At 41.4% G+C, this 25,580-nt stretch overlaps 2 protein-coding genes across 4 annotated transcripts; one reads left to right on the top strand and one right to left on the bottom strand.

Moving 5' to 3' along the window:
- Positions 1 to 1,793: 1,793 nt before the first annotated feature.
- On the top strand, positions 1,794 to 3,711 carry DUSP28 (dual specificity phosphatase 28). The gene is made up of 2 exons (XM_044436096.1): positions 1,794 to 2,408; positions 3,120 to 3,711. Exons 1-2 carry the CDS (start codon positions 2,061 to 2,063, stop codon positions 3,243 to 3,245), a joined length of 474 nt encoding a protein of 157 aa, XP_044292031.1. The 5' UTR covers positions 1,794 to 2,060; the 3' UTR covers positions 3,246 to 3,711.
- On the bottom strand, positions 3,704 to 23,771 carry LOC123026430 (claudin-15-like). 3 transcript variants are annotated; one of them, XM_044436063.1, is made up of 6 exons: positions 23,679 to 23,771; positions 21,370 to 21,659; positions 8,390 to 8,554; positions 7,121 to 7,202; positions 6,389 to 6,490; positions 3,704 to 5,214 (listed from the first exon to the last, which is right to left on the bottom strand). In XM_044436063.1, the coding sequence occupies exons 2-6, from the start codon at positions 21,578 to 21,580 to the stop codon at positions 5,115 to 5,117; spliced, it is 660 nt and encodes a 219-aa protein (XP_044291998.1). In that variant the 5' UTR covers positions 21,581 to 21,659; positions 23,679 to 23,771; the 3' UTR covers positions 3,704 to 5,114. The 3 variants fall into 3 exon arrangements, with proteins under 3 accessions (XP_044291998.1, XP_044292008.1, XP_044292017.1); XM_044436073.1 differs by having other exon boundaries at positions 23,675 to 23,769; XM_044436082.1 differs by lacking the exons at positions 21,370 to 21,659; positions 23,679 to 23,771 and adding an exon at positions 15,758 to 15,974 and having other exon boundaries at positions 5,108 to 5,214.
- Between the last annotated feature and the right edge of the window lie 1,809 nt (positions 23,772 to 25,580).

The following is a 25,580-nucleotide window of genomic DNA, read 5'->3' as shown; positions in this document are numbered from 1 at the left end:
GAGGTGTTTTATCACCAACCAGCTGGACAAGTGAATGAAACATGCTAAACATCCCAGCTACTATCTCTTAGCAGTGACAGAAAAAGTAGTTGCATGTTGTCTTCCTTTCACACTGAAATTTTCCAGACTGATATATATTTATCAGTTTTAATTTTAAAATTACAGCATCAGCATGAAACTTAGCTCATTCAGGTACAACACTTCGCAGAATAAGGCCATAGTGTTACACAACATTTTCCTCTGTTGGCTCAGAAGCCCAGCTTGTGACGTTTACAGTATCAGCTGAACTCAATTGTCGTACTGACTCTTGCTCAAGATTTCCATGCTTGGTACATAGGGATACAATCTAATCTGCTCCTGTTCTCCTGGTCCCCGTGCATTAGTGACGACCAATGGCTTCTATATTATAATAAAATGATCCTGTCCAGAGATGTAATTCTTGCATAACACAGCAAGAAACAGGAATCTGTTCTGAGCCCCTGCATATAACAAGTTCTTTGATGGGTAAACAGCTGGGGAGGCACACATTTTTTTATTTTTTTAAGGCAAGATTAAACAGTATATCAATTGGGGGCATTGATTTCCACATATCTAAAGGTTCCAAGTTTTTATAGCAATCATATTTCTTTCGGTTCATGCAGCAGCAGGATGTGGAAACTAAAACATAAGGGTAAGCATTGATATTGCTATTGAGCAGCTGCTGTTATTTGGTCACTTGGTAGCCCTTTTGCTATTTTTCTCCTGCATGTTAGGAGGGTTTATGTGTTAAAACACTTCATTAGATGTTCCAGTAGTCTGAGAAGCTAGACTGTTCTCTCTCATTGCTGGCAGAGGCTGATTCAGACAGGACTGTTCCTCTGTCAGAACTGGAGTCCTGTGCATTATGTAGGATAAACACTAAAAATGTCTCTTATGGACTCCTTGGATGGAATTGTAGCTAAGACAGGGAAGCTAAAAGATGCTCTGGGTTAATTTTGGATGCTGAGAAAGAGAAAAGCAAAGAGACCTGGATGGCTAGGGCAATGTATTTTAAAAAGAGCGTATTGCATTGTGCCTGGAAGACCTTTCTCTTCTACAGCCTTATCCTTCTCAGCCTGCAACTTCTCATAAGCAAATAGTGTGGAGTAAATCCAAATTCCTAACCTCTCCCCAGTTTGAGATGGTGCCATTGATGAGTCCGATCCTGTAGCCAACTCTGGATCCACCTGATAGGTTCCATCTAGCCCACTTTTGGCTAGTTTGCTAATCAGGATGTCATTGGGCACTTTGTCAAAAGCTTTGCAAAAGTCAAGATAGATTATGTCCACAACTTTCCCACAATTCATCAAGGAGGTTACCTAATTAAAAAGAAAAAAGAAATCAGATTAGTCTGGCAGTATTTCTTCTTGAGGAATCCATGTTGGCTTGTAGTATTAACTGCATTGTTTTCAAGGTGTTTGCAAACCAACTGCTTTATAATTTGCTCCAGAATTTTCCCAGGAATTGATGTCAGACTGACTGGACTTTGGTCCCGCCTCCCACCCTCCTTGAAGTTAAGAACAACATTTGCCCTTCTTGAATAATCTGGCACTTTCTTGTCCTTCATGATTTCTCAAAGAGAATAGACACTGCTCCGAGAGTTCTTCCGCCAGCTCCTTTATGACTCTAGGATGGAGTTCAGCCTGCCCTGTAGATTTGAACTCATTCAACCCAATTAGATTATCCTTGACCATTTGCTGATTAACCTTGAGCTGCCTTCCTGCTCCTTCAGCTTGTACTTCTCCTTCCCGTGCCCGTTTTTGTTTTTTGTTTTAACCTGCTAGGGAAAGTTTTGAATAGCTCTATTGTTCTATTGAGGTTAGTGCAACTTTTACTGTACTGGAACAGCCTGCAATGTAATCTTTTCAACTACAAGCAGAATAAATATAGCACAGTGCACAGCTACTTTCAGAACAAGCTATCCGGAGTACTGTGACTTCACGTAGCTGAGCGTTAAATACCACGCTACTTCCTGTCTTCGTCCCAAACTCTTTGGGAACAGCTTCAACAGCTCTTGTTGCAAGGCTGTTTCTCCCTATCAAATGTTGACCCTTTGTAAGGTCACCGATTCTTTGTTTATTAGCAATTCCAAGTCAGCCTGCAACGAGAATCTCCTTGCTCAAGAGGGAATTACATTTTGTGTCAATGTCTCCAGGCAGCAGCCATTCCCAAATGTTCAGCAAGTCCAAACGCGGAGAGTCCCGGTCTTCGATGATCCAGCAGAGGACCTGGCTAAATATTTTGAGAGCTGCAGCGATGCCATAGAGAGCACAGTCCGGAGTGGCGGAAGGTGCTTAGTGTACTGTAAAAATGGTCGCAGTCGATCTGCAGCTGTCTGCACTGCCTACTTGATGAAGCACCGACATCTCAGCCTGAGAGATGCCTTTGAGGTACTGTCAGCATGCTGGAAAAACGAGTAGAGCTGTGTTGTTGAAACTGACCTGGAGAACTTGCGTGTTTAAATTCAGTAATGAAGAGATACGAAGTGAGTCAGCATTTTACCTTAGACGCTATGGGGTATCGTAGCCTTGACTCCGTCGGGCGGAGACGGAAACCAACAAAACGATCAGAAAGACAATGATGGAGGAAGCATGATTTACATAGGAATTTGTGTCTGGAGCTTGTTCTCCCCCCCCCCCCCCCCCCGGCCCCCGGCCCCCGGTCTCATGAAATATTTATGCATTAGAACCTTAATGGAAGCTAAATCTTAAAATGTCAGATTCAGGAGCTAAAAAACTAAAGCTGGACTGAAATCAGGCGGATTTATTTATTTTTGAATGAATAACCATGAATGTTTGCATCTTCCTTCATGTCTTGTTAGTGTACTGCATGTGGTTTTCTATTGTTATTTACAACCAACTTTCTGAGGCTTTTGCTCTTTATTCAGTTTTGTTTCATTGCCTGCTCTCCATTTAAAACTTGCATTTATTACTTAATGAAGTGACATATTTCCAAGCTGTTAGTGGAGGATTTAAACTAATAAGCCCATGCTTCCCTGAATGAATGTCTTATTTCTAGAGCTGATCTGCTGGAATGAGAAAGTAATTTCCTTTGTTGTGTATAATATCTGTTTCTCTGTACCCTCATCTCCTACTGTTTAGATTGTGAAGACTGCCAGGCCAGTAGCAGAGCCTAATGCAGGATTTTGGTCTCAACTACAGAAATATGAAGAACATTTACAAAGGGAGCATCAGGTGGATTCTTCTCCAAAGAGAACTTCACAATAAATATTTTGATTCAGATTATACTTTGGGGAAACTCTTTCAAAGTATGTGTGCTTGAAGATGCTTAGAAGACTGTGACTACCAGTGGTATATCTTATCAGACCTGAAAATGTGTTACCCTGTCACACACATTTCCAAAAGTTTTTATGTATGAAAACAGAAGTATATCCTTCATGGCCAGAAAGAAAATGTTCTAGAAGGAGACATCTTGATTTTATTGAACAAGCTGAGACTGGTTTGTGGGTTCCATGAGGCCAAGTCAATTATGTATTAAGAAAGAGAAGAGTGAAATGTTGTATAAAATATGTTTTAATGCATTTCAGTTACATATTTTTATTTCACCAAATATGGTATATGGCATTTAACATGTTGCAAGCCATCTGCATAGACATTATTGTGATAATCAGCTATACATAAAGTATTTGCTTTTACTTAAACAATACACAAAAATAGCAATTCAGAAGATCATAGGAATGAAGTGTTGGAATCTACAGAACTACTTCCGGGAGATGAAACTATTTGCTAGAATACAAAATAAAGGTTGGTTTGGGTTTATGGTCTCAGTAAACTTATCCTTATTTGCATTTTATGACTATTTATAATTTTGTTTCTAGCTGATAATTTATCTATATTGGGAGCCTAAATTCCACTTCCAGAAACTGTTGAACGAGTTTCTATAATCTGATCTCTGGACATACCGCTAGCTGAGGTTGTTATGAGTGGGAGTCCAACAATGTTTGGAGGACATTCACAAAGTCCCAGCCCTGAACTACCTCAGAATCACATCATCTTTTTCTCAGCTAAGAGTACTCTACTCTTGAGTTGGCATATTCTACCAGAAATGTGATGAGTGATGGAACATCACATAATAAAAAGCAACTGTTTGGGAATACCTCTAAGCTTGGCTGTGGAAGCAATCTTCTACTTAGAAGATTATGATGTCCATTCCCCCCACCCCAATTATAATCAGGCTTCAAAGTCTGCTTTTTAAAACACAAAAAGCTACTTACTACAGAGGGCACAATGCTATATTCTTAAAAAGTTGCTATAAAAATGTAACTAAGCTTCTTGCCAAAATGTCTCTTAACACATCTGGCAGCAGAAAGATCCTATAGCAGTGGCTAAGAGTGGTGAACTTGAAAGTCCCCAGTTCAAATCTCACCACTACTGCAGCTGCAGCCACTCACTCCCCACCTCCACTCACTCCCCTGGCTGCAATATGGGGCCATTCTGGCCTAACATACAGGCTGTTGTAAAGGTTTCTGAGATAAGTGCATGAAGCACTTTGAACACTTTGAGGCTGCAAACAAGGAGACGCACTCTGGTGTAGGCATACATAGGGCTGCATTGCAAAGCTATATAAACACTACTATTATAATAGCTTTATTAAGAAGTCCTTGACAGCTAGTCAGGATGAGCTAACTCATTCATCAGACACTACCTATCAATGTTCAGCTGAATATTAAACCCTCTGGACAGTTCTCAGTAATATTCTTCCTGAGAATTCTCATAGGTTTACAGTGTTCTGGTAAAATAAAAAACACACATTTAGGCTGCAATCTTATGCATGTTCTGACCAGAAAAGGTCCTACAATTCCCCACATTCCCCAGTCAGCCATGCACAGGATTGTGCCCTTAACAAAATGGGCTGGGGAAGAGAGCCATTCCCAGTTGAGTTTGGGGGATATGCTATATTGTTGTGACTAGCATTCTCATATGGCCACTTCCCATGACCCTACAGTTCATATGCATTCTCAGAAATTCTATATGTGCTGTGGCTTTCAGTACTGAGAAGAAAAATTTCTGTCTGAAGGTGGAGGGATGGTGGTGGTGATGTTGCAATGAGTTGGAGAATATAAAATGTTAAATAATCTAAACATAATCCTTGGCAGGTATGACTGACTCAGATTTCTTGATGTAAATACAAGGCTCACTGGTGCTCTGTGCAGCGGTGTAATCATGTTTTTGGGCCCTGTAATTAAAAAGAGGTATTAATCTAGTGCTGTGCACCCTCTCTCATCCATTCTTTCTCCTTTGGAGAATTATAACTGATCTTGACATTACTCAGAAAAAATATAAATGCAACATAAACAGTTTTTAGCTTACAGAGATCAACAGATTCATGGAGTTTGAAGAGATCTCAAAGATCACTTAGTCCAGCATTTGCTTAAATTCTTGCAGTAAAGGAGATCCCACCTCCTCCCAAGCAATCTAATCCATGAATAAGAAAGCCCAGCCTCCTCCAAGCGATTACCCTCCACATGTCCTGAACAACAATGCCCAGTGCTCCTAGCCATTGGCTATGCTGGCTGGGACTGATGGGAACTGTCAAAAACATCTGGAAGACTGCTATAGTCATGAGATTCTCCAAATTAATCATAAGGAGTGCTGCTTCACACATTAGTACCCCAGTCCAGAGAGGGGCACAATACAAGTGGAAACAGACTGCTGCCTGCTGATTTTGGAGCCAGAGTGCCTTCTCCAAGCTAACAGTTGCAGGCCCATGCTAAAGGTTAAAAAGTCAGTATAGTGCAGTGGTTAGAGTGTTGGAAGATCTTGATTCAAACTCATGCCTAGTCACAGAGCTCTTTGCATTACTGTGGGCTAGTCCCTATTCTCACCCTAACCCACCTCACAGGGTTGTTGTGAAGGTAAAACAACACCTTGTGCATGTTGCCCTGAGTAACTTGGAGGAAGGGGAGTCTAGAAATGTGACAAATAGGTAATAGTTCAACACATCAAATTTTCAGAAGGCTAACCTGATACATACACCGGTCAGTTGTTTGGTACTATGTTAAGCTTTTGTGAACAGTTTGGTATGTTCAGGTTCTGTTACATTCCCTTCGTTCTGTTGTTATGTGCCCTCAAGTCATCTCCAACATATGGAACCCCTCCAAAATCCTTGACAACCCTGCTCAGCACGTGTAAAGTCAAGACTGTGGCTTCCTTTAGGCAGACAATCCATCCCATATTTGGCCTTCCTTTTCTTCTTCCGCCTTCGACTGTCCCTAGCATGACTGTCTTCTCCATTGAGTCCTTTGGTTCTAGGCATCCATTTTAACTATATACCCCTTACATTCTTTAAGTATACAGTTAAACATGTGTACTTTATACCTACTACTCTTGAATAGGAACAATTCACCTACTTTGGTTTTCCTTTGCATGATGCACATGTCAAGAAGATCCCACCAAGTATTGAAAGGGTAGAACCAGCCCAGCCTAGGTACAGTGCTGATCCCAGTTCATATCTGGAGTAAAGAACATTTTGTAGAAGCATCATGCAATCAAATCAGGCTATTATTATTTTTGTTGAATATTATACCTGTACAATGGCCACCATTAAGATAAAAATGGAGCTGGGGAGGCAAAGTTCAAAAACCTGTAGGTCTCCAGGCTATTGCTCCGGCAGGAGGGTAAAATGTTCTTTTACCTAAAAGGTGGCCTTCATGGGTTGTGTCAAGAGGCAAGGTGAGTCGGGATCACAGTAGGGCTCTCCCATACGATAAGCCTTCATCCCCAGTCCCTCTTCTATCACAGATTTAGATATCCCAGAGGGAAGAGGATGAAGCCTTATTTTTTCTGCCTCTTGATCATCTGACCAAGAGAATGAAGTCAGGAACTGGGAAGACAAGGAAGCAGTCAAGTGGTATTACAGAAATACGTGTGATAACAGCATTGTTAATACTGTTAATCTTTGTGAAAAGAAGCACAACACAGAAAACAGCATGCCAAATACAGTATTGCTTCCCGTACAATAGATCTTACACCAGATAATATGCTAATGTTAATCTTCAATCATACAATGCTTATCCTCTGCATTTTTGCTGCACTGGAATTGCTGAGTTAAGGTAAAAATAGACAAAGGTCTATTAACTTACTTGGTTCCACCATACAATGAGTCAAAAAATTCAGCCATGACCCTTGCTGCATACCATGAAACAGCAACCATTGATGAGAGACCTGAGGAAACAATAAAGGCTGACTGAGAGGTTTAAGAGGTCCATAACCTCGCCCAGTGAAAATACATGCATGATTAACCTTTTGATCATTTTAGTCCCCTTTTTTGTACTTTTTCCAACTCTACATTATCTTTTTTCAGGTGCTGTGACCAGACCTGTACACAATATTTTTAGTGTCATTGTACTAAAGCATGTACTATGTATATTTGTATAAGGGGAATATGGTGTTGGCAAGTTTACTTTCAATTCCTTTCCTAATTATGCGTAGCATGGAGTTTGGCTTTTTCACAGCCGCTGCACACTGGGTCTACGTTTTGTTTCGCTGTTGACCACAACCCCAAGATCCCTTTCTTGGTCGGGTACTGCTAGCTCAGATCTCATCACTTTATACTTAAATCTAGGATGTGTTAACCCAACACGCATTACTTTACACTTGCTTACACTGAACTGCATTTGCCATCTTGATGCCAGTTTGGAGACCCTCACGATCCTTTTGGGGTTTAACCACCCTAAATAGTTTGGTGTCATCAACAAACTTGTCCACTTCACTGCTCACTCCTAATTCCAGATCATCCATGAATAAGAGAGCAGCGTCTCCCACATGCCTTGCTCTGAACTAGCCACATGCACTAAGGTAGGGTGGTGGAGGATACTGTCCTGAGGCCCATGTTAAAGTGCAATTAAGGTGCCAGTCTGCTCGGCTGCCATACACAGGATGGGGAGATCGGCACCAGCGTGTTCTTTCCTTGATACAACAAAATGTCTTGAGCCAGCCCTGTCCATTAACACAGACAACTCAAACAACCAACTGAAAGAGTTTAGCCCAAAGGGAAGATTAAAAAATACCTGCATATCTTGGGAACAAGAGGAAACTAATCTGAAAGACAGATTTGTTTAGCTTTCCATTTAAAATAGCACTTATATAGTCAAGCTGGCTATCTAACTAATTGGATTACAGTGTATAAAGAAAAGCACATTGATATTCCCTATGCAGGTTTCAGACAAACCTTTGCTCTAGGAAGTCACCCTCTGTGGGGTCCCTATTCTCTGCTTGCATCATACTCTAGTCAACTACAGTTGCTTAACTGGTGAGAGGCCTCATGGCAGGGGTTATGCTAGATGTCCTGTAGTTCCTTTTATCCTTGTGATCCCATTTTTTTTTTCATATATTGCCTACTTAAAACTTGCCTGATAAAATGAACATCATTCCACCTATCATGGCAATCTTTGCTTTTTTGGTTTCGGTTGCGGTCCCAAGCTGAGTGCACCTTAAACCAAGCAATGCCAGAAGAGTGCCAGACACACCCAACACAAGAGACAAGATCATCAGGGCTCGGCATGCTTGAATATAAGCTGCAGAGGAAAGAAAAAACGACCAAAGGAGTCAGTTTCTCTATAGAACAAGTCAAACAGCAATTCCTGTTCATTGATCTAACACTTGACTATGAGCTGTGAACCATATATTTGGTTTAAGACATGGGTCCTCAAACTACGGCCCGCAGGCCAGATCCGGCCCACCATGCCCATTTATCCGGCCCGCCATACAGGTTTTGGATTCGCCACATGCACAGCGAGGTGGGGGCTTGCTCATGCAGAGATCGTTTTGGACTCACTTGGAGAAATGGATCTTCCACAAGCAAGCCTCCGCCTTTCAGTGTGTGTGCCCAGCGGTGGCTTGCTCGCAAGGAGATCGTTTTGGACTCATTCGGAGAAAAGGATCTCTGCCCAAGCAAGCTGGTGCCTCGCCGCACATGTGCATGCACATGTGCCCCTCCCCCCATTCTGGCCCGCCCCCCCCCCGCCTGCACCACCTTGGCAGCCCGCACCCATCACCAGCACCTTTCAAATGGCCCCCTGTTAAAAAAGTTTGAGGACCCCTGCTTTAAGAGAAGCCGACATCTGAAAGCCAGTTGTGACAGACGCGAGAGTGACTGGCTCTTGAAAAAACCTCTAAGCAACTTGTACAGTCAGAAACATTTTACATGATGCTATCTCACATGTCTATGACTGCATCTTTATTTTCCTGATTTCTTCATCTGAACCTGGGTGGGAAAAGGATATATAAAATATGCAGAAGGGAAATCTGCATCCTATCCTCTGAGAGGGAGAAAGCCCTCCCAGCTGTGATGCTGCCTGGGAAAGTCTAGCTGACCATATTGATTGGAAATGCCAGGAACTGAAACTGGGGCCCTCTGCATAAATGACACCTGTTCTTTACTACACCCGGGAGATGGTCCTTCCCTCCATTCTACTCTTCTGTGATAAAAAATCAAGCTTTTTGTTCTGACTGTGCTCTGCTTATAAGTATGTTGAAAACTGAGGACTGCAGATAAAGGATAAAAAATGTCACAGACAGACAGTTGACCTATTAGCCATCAGATATCCTGTTCTGTTGTTGGACACTGGCTGAAGACCCAGGGCCCATGTTGCAATCGTACTCAGTAGGGCTTGTGGTTCGGTGAACTTAAATCATTCATCTGTTTGTGAACCTTGGGCACAGCGTGTGGACACAGAGAACCGAAAGCTGAGAGAATTATCGGAAGGGTCCCCAAAACACTGAGGTTTCCAAAGGCAGACTTCCTCCAAGAGAGGTGTCAGAAAACACCTTCCGCTACCTCGTGTGACTCTCAGATTAGTCACCGAGCCATGGCCGCATTTGCACATTGCCTTCTGCCACTGCTGCTGCAGCAACAAAATAAAGCAGCAATGGAGAATAAGGTTCAAAGTACAGAGCGCTGAAGGGAAGCCAAACAAGACTACTTGCCATGTGCTCAGGCCATGCCCGGGAAGGGGGAGACCAATCATTCCTCTAAGTGCTGTGGACTGAACCCAAAGAGCAGTGGAGAGCAACCTGCAGCCCTTACAACGGCCACTTGCAAATCACAAAAAAGAAGTGCACATACGAGGCTACTGATTTGCACAACATTGTGTATCCTGCTCATGGCTTGTGTTTGTGGCTCATAGTCATTTATACAGATAGAAATTACTATTGGAATTTGAATAGAAATACAGTACATTTCTCCAGTTCAGTCTGCTATCTACATGCCAAGTATTGATAGGCAATTTCAAGGACCAGCTCTTCCTCTTTGACCCAGCCTTGGATGACAGCCCTTCAAAACAGAGGACAGTTTTCTGGCACTCCTTCAAACAAAGTATTGTCTTTTGTAAAATGGGGTTTCTGGCCACCACCCTCAACCTAATTTCAAAAGCCCTCTGCATGCAGTCTGTGGAAACAACTAGCAAGAATGATTTGCCACTTCTCTGGCAATCTGCTGGGTGGGAATGAAGAGAAAGAGAGAAAGGGGTGACAGAAAGAAAAAGGGATAACGCAGTTGCTTCGGGCTACCATCACCAACATGATTTCTAACAGATTCCTCATGAGGGAACATGGCCCTTGACAGGAAAACAGTTGCCCACTCCAAAGGTAAGCACCTTGGAAAATGTGGTTATCAGACAATACTGCTCCTGGCTAGAAGATGCAGAGAGAAGTTGGTTCATGAAATGAATACCTGGAATATGCAAAGCAAAACTAAATTATCCTACAAAATGTGCCCTTAGAAGGAACTTGTAATATTCTTCACTTAAAATAATGCAAGAAAAAGTGTGCATATTAAGGCAAAATGCACACAAAAATGCATACCTTTGTGGAATTAATATTTTAAAATGTCCTGCAAAAATGTGCTTATTAGACAAAAGTGTGCACAAAAATACACAGATTAATGTGCACAAAAATGTGTATGGATTTTCACATATAATAAAATATATGTTAAAATATGTTTATATGTTTAAAATATGTGTTGAAAATATATTTTCAAATTTTGGGATTAACCCCATTTAAGATTAAAACAAAAAGAAATTGAGAGAAACATAATGCACTGATTTGTCCACCCCTGTTCCTGCAATAGATGGACTGAAGGCAGATTAAGAAGCACATTTTGTTGCCCCAAGGAACAAATCTGAGTGGCCTGGCTTGCTTCTTGACATCACAGGAGAGATGGGGCACTCCCCCTGCTTCCTGCCCACTGTGGCTCCTAATGCTTGTGAGCAGCACGTGTTCTGGAATCTGCATCCTGAGCCCCTGCAAGGTCTTGCCTGGGATTCTGGCGTTCACTTTGAGATTGTACGAGGCACCTGCTTCCCTCATACTGCACGGTGAATGCAAGGCAGCAGGCAACTTCCTTTGGTTGCCCCAGGATAGCTAAATTGATGCACACAGCGGAGTAGGTGGGTCAGCGGGGAATCCATAATACCTTCTGACTATGCACTGGTACTGCTAAAATGACTGACTGAAACATTTGTGCACTGGATGGACCATGTGGCCTGCAACCGGGATGAAAGTACCATATATACCATCACAAGTGCACGTATCAGTAAGATATGTGGCTACTATTTTCCTTATGACGACAGGACTTTTATTGATGCCCTTATCAGTTATATGACAAGCTGAGTAATTTATTTCAAATATAACAACACAGTTTTTAAAACAATGAAATCAGCAGCTCCCTATCTATGGCAATCCAAACCTCTGCCCACCATCCCCTCTTCCTGGAAAGATCTTCTAATAAAAAGCATGCCAGGCATGGAAAGGCTTTGGTAGACTGTCCCATTCCCCCACCCCCTCACATAACCTGCAGTTGTAGACCCATTTTATGTGACCGATACCCAATTTTTCTACCAAGAAAAATGGCAAGGCAGTGTTATTAAAAAATAATACACTTTTGATTAAAATGATAAGACTATGCAGCAACAACAGAATTAAAAGTGGCATCTAATGCAACAGACCCATTAACCCACCAAAACCTGTTTGAACAAAAAGGTCTTTGCCTGCCAGCAGAACAAGAGCAGAGAGGGAGAAAACTTAGCTGGCCTTAGCAGGGAGTTCCCAGTCTAGGAGTGGCAGCTGAGAAAGCCCTTTCTTAGGTTGCCACCAAACACACCTCTAAAGGCAAGTCTCAAAAGAAGGGCCCCTTAAGATCCAGGTAGGGTCAGATGGTAAATCATGATCTTTCAGGGAGCCTAGTCCAAAGCCATATAGGAATTTAAATTCAGAATTAGCACTTTGAATTCTCCCTGTAATTCAGCCAGTGAAGTTGTTGGAACAAGGGACTCATGTGCTCCCTGTAATCAGCCCTAGTCAACAGTGCCTTCTGGGCCAGATCTTAAAGGTAGTCTCACATACAGTAGTCCAAACAGGATGTAACTAAGGAGTACACGATCACAGCTTAAGATCACCATCTCAAGGCCTTCAAGCTGACTCAGATCATGCAAAGTAGACAAAGCAGAAATCACCAGCAGGATCATCATCAGGTCCTTCTAGGCTATTGACTGGCAGTTTGAATTTGCTCTGCCCCCATAGAAAGTACCTGTATTGTGAACCTTTCATCTTTTTGGATGGTTGCCAAGGTCAAAATTGGTTTAGGGTGACCCCACTCCTTAAGCTGATTTGGTGGGTTATGCTTAGGTTCTCTTGATAAGTAAAGATTAACTAGTTAGTTTTATTTTTTAAAAATAAACAAACTATGTTTGAACTTCTCTCAGCTTCATTTTTTTAAATAAATGTACTGAATTGGAAACTAGAATTGATTTGATTGCCTTGCTTTGCCTAGAGTTGACTTTATTCCTGCACTTGGACTGCTTGGTAAACATGCTAGCCTGGTTGTTAAGAAGCTTAAGGAAGATCAGGAAATGTTTCCACCCTTCTCCATATTTTTTTTAAATTCAGAATTAATATAGTGCTTTCCTCATATAAACAGTGGAATAAAAACAACTCTCAATAAAACAGTAAAAATGCTTAAGCAACAATAAAATTGCACTCTTACTGTGTGCTACAAACCAAAGCTGGCTGGGTCACATTTCAAGGAAGATTTGTGTAAGGAGATGAGTCTTAAGAAGATGTCTGAAAGCCAGAGTCATGGCAGCCTGTATAATGTTAACCAGTAAAGAGTGGATGCTCTACACTAAATGCTCTACTTGCAAAGCCCTTGAGGCGAACCTCTGGATCAAGTTCCTTCTTGGTCAGGGACATAAGGGGTGGGACAGTACCAAAGATAACCTGTTTCCGAGTTTTTCAGAGTTACATGTTAACAACAACACCTTGCCTTTGGCCCAATAGCTTGTTGACAGCCAGTGCAGTTCTTTTAGCCAGGGTGTTGCTTGCTGTCAGCAGGAGGGCCAAGTTAGGAGTCTCACCACTGCTTTCTGCACCAACTGCAGGTTTTGGACTGAGTCCAAAGGTTGCCCCACACAGAGTGCCATACTGGAATCTTAAAGTTAACAGTTACTATATCCAAGCTATACATTATTAAGTATCAATATTCAATAGGAAACTATGAGTTCTTAAGTATTAATATCCATAAGAGTTATTAAGGCATGAATGGTGACAGCCTATTTGTAAGGACATAGTTTGTCCTTGCAGGATGGAGGTACAGCTATAACACTTAGTCACAACTTTAAAATGTGTGATCTCAGACACCAGGCAGATTTCCATTCCTTAATGAACAACAGAAGACTGATTGTGTTTAAAAGAGCCTCACTCTCCCCTGACCCTGAACTTGGTGGTCCTTCTAAAATATTTGGCTGCCCAAAATTGTACACACAGAAACCACTGGCTAATGCCACATCCCATTTTCCCTTTGTTTCAAACTCTTTGAAGGCTATGTGCTGTCTCACTCAACATGTGAATGCAAATGTCCAGATGGAATCTGGGCGTGGGGGTGAGGAACAGCTGCATTGTTCTTTACCCTCAGTGTGTGTTGATACATAATCCTTTATCAATGGGGAAACATTGCCATTCTCTCTTTTCAAAATAAGTGTTACTACTGTTGTTGTTAGTTGTGAAGTTGTGTCCAACCCATAGCGACCCCACGCATGGACAACATTCCTCCAGGCCTTCCTGTCCTCCACCATCCCCTGGAGTCCACTCAAGCTCACACCAACTGCTTCAGTGACTCCATCTAGCCACCTCATCCTCTGCCGTCCCCTTCTTCTTTTGTCATCTATTGATCCCAGCATTAGGCTATTCTCCAGGGAGTCCTTTCCTCTCATTAGGTGGCCAAAATATTTGAGTTTCATCTTCAGGATCTGGCCTTCTAAACAGAACTTCTTTGAAAATGCTAATAAACCAGGGAGATGGTTAGTTTATAAAGTAAAGAAGGAAAGAGAGAAGAGACTAATACGTAAACTGAGGGATGGAAAAGGACCACTGCAAGTACAAAGTATACATATTAAGAAAATAGTGGAAGCTTTTTTTGCAAAGCTGTACCAGAATGATGAGATTTCAACTGAGAAAGTAAATGAATATATCCAAAAGGGAGACCTGCCGAAGTTACCGGAGAAATACCAAAAAGTATTGAATCAAGAAGTAACAATCACAGAAGTAATAGAGGCAATTAAGAGACAAAAGAATGACAAAGCTCCAGGCCTGGACGGGCTACCAGCAGAGTTTTATAAATCCTTTGAACGAATTTTCGCTACGTTTCTTAAGGATATATGTAATGCAGCATTGTTAGATGCTAAAATACCAAATACTTGGACAGAGGCAAACATTACATTAATACCGAAAGAAGACATGGACTTGACACAGATTCAGAACTATAGACCTATATCACTATTAAATGTGGATTACAAAATTTTTGCCTCCATAATGGCAGAAAGATTGAAGAAGTATTTAACAGACTTTATTCATTCAGATCCAAATGGTTTTTTACCTAAAAGACAAATGAGAAATAATATGAGAACTATCTTGGACATTTTAGAGTATTATGAGATGCATACGGAAAAACCAATGGCACTGTTATTCATGGACACACAGAAGGCTTTTGACAATGTTAATTGGCAATTTATGAAGCAACAACTAGTTCAAATGGAGTTTGGTGAAAAGTTCATTAATGCGATATTAAGCATCTATTAAAAGCAGTCTGCTAGGGTTATAATCAATGGAGAATTTACAAATATAATAGATACACAAAAGGGTACAATACAAGGATGCCCGCTATCACCACTGTTGTTTATATTGATCCTAGAAGTGTTAAACAGAAATATCAGGATCTGGCTTTCTAAAGAGCAGTCAGGGTTGATCTCCTCTAAGACTGACTGGTTTGATCTCCATGCAGTCCAAGGGACTCGCAGGAGTCTCCTCCAGCACCACAATTCAAAGGCCTCAATTCTTTGGCGCTCAGCCTTCCGTATGGTCCGGCTTTCACAGCCATGTTTTTAGTGTTACTGCTAAAACATGGTGAAACCCACATGAAGTTAAATCAAGCAGTCTGTTTGCAGAGCCTGGATAACTCTTTGGTGGTGCAAGGCCAGTTTACTAGTCTTTCCTGTTGCAAGACAACCTACAGATGCATAGCAGTCTTCCTCGAGCTGATGCCCACCAGATGTGTTTGATTGCAGTCCCTATTAAATTCCTATTGTTCCTAGCCAGCACGCTATCTAAGAATGATAAAAGCTGCAATCCAGTGCAACAGGAGGATGCCAGATTGTGGAAGGCTAATCCAGATATGAGATATATTTCCATACCCAACAAATTATTTCACCAGATAAAGAAAAACATACCAGGAAGTGCCAGAAGAGTACCAAACTCTTTGCAGTCGGAGATTCCCATACTATCTGTTGCACAGCTCTGCCACAGGTTTTCATACACGGCTGTGGATGTGATCACATTCCCGAATGAAGTGGAGACTTTCCAGTAACTATTTGATAAAGTTGCTCCAACAATTACCCAGCCGCTCAATGTGAATACAAAGCCAGTAAGCTCCAAAATAACTGACATGGTTCAAAATACCAACAAATATTAATAAAATTAACTACTTTACACTAAGGCAAAATGTAAGCAATTATTATTTCCCCATTCAAGGCTGCTTGCTGTCCTAGCGCTACTTTCCTCCAAAAAGAAGCTACCTTTGCTCTTTGCTCAGTCAATGGAATGATAAGATGTGTGACATATCACTTTTAATAACTGGGGGAGTGGTTTAAGGAAAAATAATTGTATTGGATTCACAAAAGAGCAATTAGTATTTATCAGTTTTTCTGATAAAAATTATGGAGTGGTATTTTATGCCAAGTTTTCCTGACCGTCACTCTCTTGCGCTAAGGCTAATGAATAGGACCAAGTGGCTCTACCATCAGACAAAGACAGGCAGTTGCATCTGAGCGAAGTTGCTGGTGGGCTGGGAAAGGTGTTCGACAACATAGCTGTGTGTGCCACAAAACCTGCCGTATGCCTCCTAAAATAGCCAGGATGTGGTGGACAATATTATCCTGCTGTCAGTGTTGCAACTACTGGCAGTCCAGTCACCTTCTATACATGGGAGTGACATTTTATCCTTAACTTCAGTTCAAAAGATAATTTTATACTGGCAAAGTTGACAATTAATGGCAGATACAAATCAGCGCTGAAGTATCAAGGCTGATACAATAGGGGGCTGGGAAATGATCTCAGTTATATTAATCTGTAAGTAGTAATGCATTTTCTCGAAAACCTTCATAGGAGAAATTTGCTTCATTGCATAACTGTTCTTATTGTTAGCAAGTTTTATTTATCTATTTATTATTTAGTTATTTAGAAAACTTGTAGGCCATCTATCACAGTCATCTCAGCTTACAACATTACTTCAAATCCTAAATAAAATAACCATTCCACAACTGAGCATAAAACTAATCTATTTAAAATAAATTAAATAAATATAATTCAATTAAAATTACTTTATGTTAAAATATTGGTCAAATAAAAAGGTCTTGATCTGGTGCCGAAAAGCATATAATGATGGTGCCAGGCAGACCTCTCTAGGGATCGCATTCCATAGTCGGGGCGCCACTGCAGAGAAGGCTCTCCTCCAAGTACTCTGTCTCCTGACCTCTTTCAAAGAGGGTTCCCGGAGGAGGGCCTCTGCTGTCAATCTTATAGGGCACGTGGCCATATAGGGAAAAAGATGTTCCTTTAGGTATCCTGGTCCCAAGCTGTTTAGGGCTTTATAGGTAATAACCAGCACCTTGAATTGAGCCGGACTTCAATGGGAAGCCAATGGAGCTGATAGAGGACTGGAATTATGTGAGAATAACGACCAGTCCACGACAGCATGCTAGCAGCTCTATTTTGCACCATCTGAAGTATTCGGACTGTCTTCAAGGGCAGCCCCATGTAGAGCACGTTACAGTGATCCAAGCGGGAAGTAACCAGTGCGTGTGTCACTGTTGCTAGGAAGTAGTTGATGGATCAGCCGAAGCTGAAGGAAAGCGCTCCTCACCACCGCCATCACCTTGGCTTCCAGAGACAGTTCCGGGTTGAGGAGCACTCCTAAGCTGCGGACCCTGTCCCTAAGAGGGAGTGCAGCCCTGTCCAGGGCAGGGCCCAAGTCACTTACCCAGAAATTCGAATCACCTTCCAACAGGTGCTTTATGCAACACTTAACCTAGAATACCCTTCTCTTTCTCTTTTCCTTTGAAGCAGCCTTCCCTATCTTGGTGTGCACTTAGTGTGTTGGGTTACAAGCTCCAACTTCAGTTTTCCCTGTACATATTTTACAATCCCTTTATTTTTCAGACCTACACCCAGAACCTCCTGGATGCATGGCAGCTGAGGATACAAACAAGCTTTCAGCCCAAGTCAGGGAGGCAATGTACAATGATCTCTGCCTGTAGTTTCTGCATTTCTGCAATGGTCACTGCATCTGTACTTTCCTTTCACTCTTTTACAGTTTTACTCTGCCTCATCAACCATGCATGTGTACACACACATGCACCTGTGCGCCCATGCACACATGTATAAAACTCAGGGCAATGCTTTATAGAGCTGATGAAGAAAGCATATGCCATATAGGTGTGGCTGTCTTTAAGATATGGCAAAACTTTTTGTTGCTTTTGAAAAGCACCCTTGCTTGCAGTGATGTACCAAAAGCTGATCCCACTTGTACTGGCAGATAACCATGAGTGGTTTCCACAGAGGTGGACAAGACCTGACCTGCTATCTCACCCAGTCACACTGTTAAAAAGCATAAGCAAGCAAAATCTGACTTGTTTACTGTTCCAAGCAATAATTTGCAAACTGATCTAACTTATTTACCACTCCTTTGCAATTTTCCGGGGGTGAGGATGGAGAGGGCTACTGCTGCCAAATTGGAAGTCCAGCTTATAGGTCTGTGCAATGGAGAAAATGGTCCCCACATCTCCCAAAGTTGCCCAGCTCTGAAAGACAGAGCTATTGATAGCCAACAAAAGCATGGTTTTTCCTATCATTACCTCATGCCTACACAGTTGTGTGAGTATTCCTTGTGATGAGAAGAGACATACTTCAGTTTTACATGCACAAAATTCAAGCCTTAATCCCTAGACAGGACAAGGAAGACCCCTGTTCAAAATCTGGAGGAGCTGCCACCATTATAGACATAACCATACACCACAATGGCTCTCATTTAGCATTCCTAAAACCTAGGAGTCAAACAAGAATTAAACATTTATAGAAACTTCATTACTGCCAAGTCAAGAAGCAGCGCTATTACTTCTCTGGCTGTGAAAATGATGTTTCTACTAGTATTACCAAAAGAGTCATTCACTATTGTGTTGTGGTGCCATACTCCTGATTTAAGTATCTCAAATCCCAATGTTCTGCCTCTGAAATAAATGTATGTTTTCTTGTCATACAGGAAAGCTGACCCTAAATTAATTACAGCTCTTCAATTTTGCACCTTCCAACATTCTGATGGTAAAAATAGGAATACCCTTGTATACTCATTATAGCCCTGTTCATCTAGCAAGAATCACTGTACAGCATCACCCTGTCTCCCCAGTGAAAGGTATTCTTGACAGCTGTACACTGTAATATTAAACTTCTCAGTAGCAGTCCATACTATCATGCACATGCGACTCAAGCAGGTTATTTTAGCTATCAGAACAGTTTTATGTCCATTTCTTTTCTTTGTTTAATGTGTCTAGACTGTTTCACTTCACAGGAGTTATTTGGTTGCATTCACTGTAGAATAGCCATTGCTTATTCATCTACATTTTTACTGAGACAGGCAACAGGGGGTGTGACAGAAGAAGCTAAGTTGTGTTCATAATTTACATGCACCATGATTTTAAAAGACAAAGTAAATTAGAGAAAAATATACATCAGGGTCTAAAAGTATAAGATAGGGAGAACTGAAGCATAGGTAATGTATGAAAATCATGTGCAACTTTTAGTTTACTCTCTAAAGAGTTTGCAATCTTTCTGTGCTTTCATATCATTCCTGGATCTGTTGAAACACAACACACACACACACTCTTTCCATGAAGATACTAAACAGCTCCATACGTACCCTGGGCCAAGCTACTGATGGGAAAGAGAACTGACAGAAAATGAAGTTAGCAATGGAGAAGGAGAGAACCAGAGAAGCAAAGGGAGTAGGTAGTCCCCCTCTGTCCCCCTATGATTCTTTCTTTGGATGTGGCCACATGTTGTGCAAGGGGAGTGAGGGGACCAGAGGAAAGAAGAAGGAGGGAGAGATGGGGAGAGAAAGAGAGAGTCTGCTCTTAGTTCTTTGGTCTTGACCAGGTTAGCTACCTCTCCTAAGAGCATAAATCTGCTATAGGAAATGGTTATACCTCTGCTGAACAAGTCACTAATCTAATAGAATACTTGTGCCACTATACCTCCATCAAACAACCATAAAATGAACAAGGCCCTAATATCTTTCCAGAATGGTTAATTTGTAAACATTAATGATTTACCAAGAACAGATTCCTTGTGAAGCTGACAGATTCTCATGCATTTATGTTCTAATCTCAAGGCAAAAGAAAAGCTGATATCATTTATATGTTTATTTAACATAGCACAAGGATCAGAGCATGAGACAAAGTCTCCAAGATTAGGCATCATTAAAAAGTAGTTAAGAGATGGAAGAAATTTCCTACTTAAATCATTAGTTTATGCAGGGATAATCTTCCTGATTTATTGTAAGCATTCAAATGACAGTTTAATTATACAGTAGCTGGGTGCCATGGAAAATAGTGAAAATGACAGATAAACTATCTACGCTACAGGTAGCTGCCTTGCATAAACATTCAGCTTTTTCTAGCATTCTCAATAACCAAGCAGAGTTTCTAGCTGTGGTAAAGGTTCATCAGTGTCCAGCACAGGTATATACACATAATGTCATGCAGCAGGAGTGGAGGTAGTGCAGCAGGCAAGGTATATGATGGGACCGCATCACGCAGCTTTCTCCAATTTGTTGCCTTCTAAATGTGTTGGATACAGCTTCTATGATGCCCAGCCAACATGGGCAAAACACACATATCATCAAAGTAATGCTCTCCTGACAGTTTGAGGTTGAATTTCCAGAGGTGCTGGGAAAGATGCTGAACCTTGAAGGATGTCAACTCTAGTATTTCACACTAAAGGGTTTAACAAAGCATGCCCAAGAGACAAAAACAGGGACAGCAACTCATGTAGGACACATATCATAAAACGAGTAAATAGACTCAGGGCACAATTCTATGGAAATTTAAACAGAAAAACAATTCCCAGCATGCCCCACTCAGCATTGCTCCTTCCTGTTTGGTGGTGCTTTTGACTTAAGTTTAATGCTTTACAGTGTATGTACATTATTTCTAATACTGTGAATGTTTTCACTAACAGGGCTTGGATGCTGTTGACACAATGACCCAGTTTGCATGCTAAAACAATCTGCATTTTATTAACCGTGGTCGTTTGAGCACAAGCAAGCTGGTTTCTACCTACTGGCCTGCTTTTAGTGTGCTTAACAGTCCAAGGTTGCTCTGTCCCTGCATTGTTCTCTGTGAGGTTTGAACATGAAACTCTGGGTTCTTGAGGGAGAGAAAACCCAACATTAAAACAACCCAAAGAACAAACCATGGGTTATTACTCTAGGTTGTTTCTCCCTCAATAACTCAGTGTTCCAGATTTGGATAACACAGAGAACCCATGGATCCTGTGTCCTTGGATTGTTTAGTGCACCAGAACCAGGCAAGAGCCAGCATGTTTATGCATGTGAACTGGCTCAGTATTTGTTCATAGAATAGACTCTATCCTACAGAAAGCTCATTTCTACAGGGCATAAAAGTTCTCCTTGCATATGTATATGAACAACACTGTTAAATGTTTAGGTATCTAACCTGCGAGTTCAGACTGTCCAAAGGAAAAGTATAATCCAGGATGGCAGGCAACTTACTGTGTAAATATAGGAAGGAGTGGAATTTCTCACACTGAACTACGCTCATAGAAGTAGTTGTGCAGTGCATCCAAAGACCTTCATAAAACCAAGTAAATGTTGTCACTGTGATGCAAATTTTCCAGTTACTGGACACAGTGGTACCAAGTACAAGGAGGAGACCCAGAAAAGCCAGAAGCAGTGCAGAAATTTGAAAAGCTCGTGATGCCATTCTTCAGTGATGGATTCGTTTTCAAGGAAGCTACCTTTTCAAACTTTGATGTCTGGAACCTATGTTAAATGTTGATGTTCTGGCAATAAAAATCAAATGATATCATGCTAGTTATTTGACCTATACTGATACAAACAACAAAACATATGCAAAAATTAAAACATAATTCAACATATGGTAAAGTAGAAGTTTCTTTGTATGTCAGGTTAAAACTGCTCTCTGACATATAGATTTGGTTTCTATGGCTAGGTTCACTTAACGTGCACACTCAAGACTGAATATGGTTGCATGTGGATTGAATCCTGTAGAGATAACCATGGTTTGTTAACCATGAACAACACACAGTCCATAATCCAATGCGCATATTCACATGACACAGTAGGACTGTCTTTGAATAAGCTATGCACCGTGGGTTCATGAAACAACCCATGGTGCACCTGAGAGATGATCAGGCTCACTGGTTCCTCCAGCCAGTATCCCAGAGTCCTTTGCAGAAGAATCCATCTTGTCTCCCCATTCCCACTATCCCTTCTGTTTGCCATTAAAAAACAGACTTTGGCGTGCCGAAATGTGCAGTTGAGCATTTTGTTTTTTTTCCAGACCAGAACATTTCAGGATTGTGTTCACAGTTTTAATGGTTATTAGTTTAAGTATTTCACAAGTGCATACACACTTATGGCTGGCCAAGTCAGTTGCCTGGCCAATTTTCTTGTATGTTTCAGTTGACAGAAGGAGTAGCAAAATGGATCAGGTAGCTTACATAAAAACTGATAAGGCAAGGGTGCCTATAGTTTCACAATTAACCACAGCAAATTTGCTGACAGTTGCCAAGGTCCAATTCTAAGTTGTCAACTGAAAAACATTGAAAAGAGGAGCAAAACAGCAAAAGTAGGTGCATCACAAATGGAGTGGGGAGGGCAACATGTTCCAGTTAGTGATGTAATCCTCTCACTTTAAAGTATCAAACTGACTCTTCCACTGACCTCCATCCTTTCATATGACTGCATATGACCCAGTCCAAACAACTGTTTTGTCCTGTCCAGGTCCACAGACACAGAATTTTGATCCTCTTTTCACAAGCCAAGATCACATTTGCCTCTGGTATAGTCTGACAGCTGTTAATCAAACCAAAGAGGAGAACATCTTCTTGGGACCTTCTTTACTTTAGTGTCCATGGTTGGTGTTTCTTCACTTTGGCAGAAGTGAAGGTGCCCAACCACGGCACCCAATTTCTCCACTGAACTGAAGCGGTTATGTAAGTGTGGCTAAAATGTTTTAAGCATAATTATCACAAATATTTGCAAAGGGATTTTTTTTAAAGTTAGCTAGCCATGGACAGTCCCTCTAAGATGTCACTCAAGCACTTTGAAGGGGCTGTCAGAAGCTGTTGAAACAAGAATCATGAAAGCTATTAAGCTGTCCTTTGTGATTGCTGGAAAAAAAGTGTGTAGCGTATAAAAGGTGCAGAGAGCAAAAAATGTCTCTTGATTGTGGCAAGGAGGCAGCAAGTCAGTGCTAGCCACCCTCAAGTGCTTGGGCACTTGTGCTTGGGCACTTGTGGGGTGGCTGGCACTGGCCCAGTTCAGCTTGGGAAGAAAGGCAAGGGGCTTTTGCTATGCACCTCTCTGGCTGCTGGAATTATCTCTGGTGGGATTGACTGTCCAGGTTCAGATGACATGACAATCTACCAAGGGTTGCTCACCATTAGAGCAGCCCATGTTTGAAAAAAGCAAGCCACTGTGGGTAACCAGGACTGGGTCTGGATGATGTGACAACCAATACAGGTTAGTTGCCCATGGAGAGTTGTATGAACCAGGTCCATACATTTGTTTCATGGGTTCTTTACAGTTAACAAACTATGGCTGTTAGCATAGCTAATTTCAGACAAGAAAGCGACCCATGGTTCAACAAAAACCCACCCCTCAGCTCTGAGTATGGGTTTTTGTGTTGTGTGAACCCAGTCAAGGCATTTATATACAATTAATCTAAACGTTTCAAATTTAGTTTAAAGCTAATTAATCAGATTATTTCAAAGCTAATTTTTTAAAATCACGTTTATTTTAAAGGCAAAAAATCACACACACTCATACAGACTTACTTTTGTAGTTTTGCTTTCAGGGTTTTCCTCTGCTTCCCCTGTAGCTCTTCTAGTCCAGCACTGTGTCAGTAGTTTGTGAGGGTCAGTTCTGCCAAACTGACAGTGGCAGTTTTGTAATACTTAGGACCTTTCCCCTTGTTCTAGAAATCAAGGCTTCCCGGCCAGTTCACTGTCTTTATTGATCAAATGAACTAACTAGGGTTACCAGCCTATACACCTACCTAAGAATAAACAGTTCTAAACTCAGTGGGACATACTTCTGATTAGGCATGCACAGTATTATGCTGCAAATTATTCAAAGCCTTCTCTCTAGTGTGACTACTTTTGAATCCCATTGGACCAGGGAAAGACTACTCACACAATGTTGATTGAAACATGTTTTAGTAACCATATTCCCCCAAACCCATGAAGATCAGGGGATCCTTATAAGAGATGGTCCAAAACCCAACATTTCTGGATCCACCATAAAAGTATATTGCTGCACACAGCTGAGCTCAGCTGGGAAACAAAATCCAGGAAGTATTTTCAAGGATTATCCCACCTGCCTAAAAATTCCATTCCAGTTTTTAACAGCAGCCAGCCAGGTACTTTTAAAACAGCAGTAGGGATGTAGTGACCCAAAGACTGAATGTGGCATCCTTGCCAAAGCTCACTACCATTTGCAAAAAACATTTCATTTAAGCCAATTGAAAGCATTTTTGACCCAACAGGAGATGATTTAAGGGTGTCACAGCAAGAAACATATACGTAGTTTAACTGTCTCTTTGTGCTGTGCTCTCCCTGCACAGCAATTAGGTATAAATAAAGTATTCTATTGGCTCCTGCGAAGAATTATGTAAGCCACCTTTAGTTCATTTGAAGGAAAAAAGGGTGAGACAATAAACAAACAAACAAACGTGAAACTCATCATGTCCTTCTATGCTTTAATCTAAGATCAATCAGAAGTGAAAGCTTCTATGTGTCTACCCTGAAATAAGCCCCAGTGAATTTAATGGGATTTACTCCCAGCATACATTGTATAGGATAGTAACCTAATCTCTCTTCATGGAAAAATGTTCTAATTTACTTATTTGAACTTTTACCCTACTGTATTTTGTGTGATGTGATAAGAAACTTGCACCTCAGTCATGGTTGGCTTTATTTTCTAAGCTGAACTCTGCAATAATTAGGATCTGGAAAAATTGGTAGATTTGCACTGCAAAATATCTCTGAAGATGTCCCAGTCTAAACTTCCTGTCCCCACTCAAAATCTCTTTTTTAAAGGAAACCAAAATTTGACAGGTGAACCTTGGCACCTGTCAATGGGTTTTCTCTTAGAAAGCAAGAGAGATTGGACCCTTCCTCAACCTCCCAGAAGCTTAGCAGAAAATGCAAGCATGCCTTCTCATAGGGATTACAGGGGGAGAAAACAACAAAAAGCATTTTACCAAAAGGAAGTGCTATTTGCAGCAATCGCCACCTTGTGGGCAAAAATCCCACCCACCTTTGGTTCCAATGGGTGGCGCACCTTGTGCGAGCCGCCTACTGAGGAGCAGATTTTCAGCCTTGGCTGGAGCAATGCACAGAGGGCTGGCCACGGACTCCTTGCAGCAGAAAGCCTTCTGCATATTGTCCCAACAGAGGCTGGAAGTTAGTCAGATTGCATTTCAATGAACAAACACTGTTTGTGCAATGGGGATAAAGAAGAAAAAATATTTTAAAAATAGTAGACAGCCTTCAAAGTCCCCCTGGGGCTACCCCTTAAGGGGGCAGAGAAAGCCGCCTCTGACAATTAAGAGTCAGACATAATGAGCCAAATTTGCTTGTGACTTTCAAGGAGAGGTGACTTATTGCTCCCATAATTTAAAGAGAAGGGAGTGAAACTGTCATGAGCAGCCTAATTATCTGTAAAGCTCATGGTGG

This window comes from Varanus komodoensis, unplaced genomic scaffold (assembly GCF_004798865.1).
Source record: "Varanus komodoensis strain SLA01 unplaced genomic scaffold, ASM479886v1 scaffold1, whole genome shotgun sequence".
NCBI classification, from domain to species: Eukaryota; Metazoa; Chordata; class Lepidosauria; order Squamata; family Varanidae; genus Varanus; species Varanus komodoensis.
This window is presented reverse-complemented; position numbering and strand designations above follow the sequence as displayed.

Bases quoted from the DNA above. Each gene is read 5' to 3' on its own strand.
- DUSP28 (XM_044436096.1), top strand. From the start codon at position 2,061: ATGTTGACCCTTTGTAAGGTCACCGATTCTTTGTTTATTAGCAATTCC. The intron at 2,409-3,119 runs GTACTGTCAGCA...CCTACTGTTTAG, and splicing joins GCCTGAGAGATGCCTTTGAG to ATTGTGAAGACTGCCAGGCC.
- LOC123026430 (XM_044436082.1), bottom strand. From the start codon at position 15,974: ATGTCAGTTATTTTGGAGCTTACTGGCTTTGTATTCACATTGAGCGGC. The intron at 7,203-8,389 runs GCAAGTTTTAAG...TTGTTTCCTCAG, and splicing joins AATGATGTTCATTTTATCAG to GTCTCTCATCAATGGTTGCT. The intron at 5,215-6,388 runs GTAGGTGAATTG...TTTTAATTACAG, and splicing joins TCATGCAAAGGAAAACCAAA to GGCCCAAAAACATGATTACA.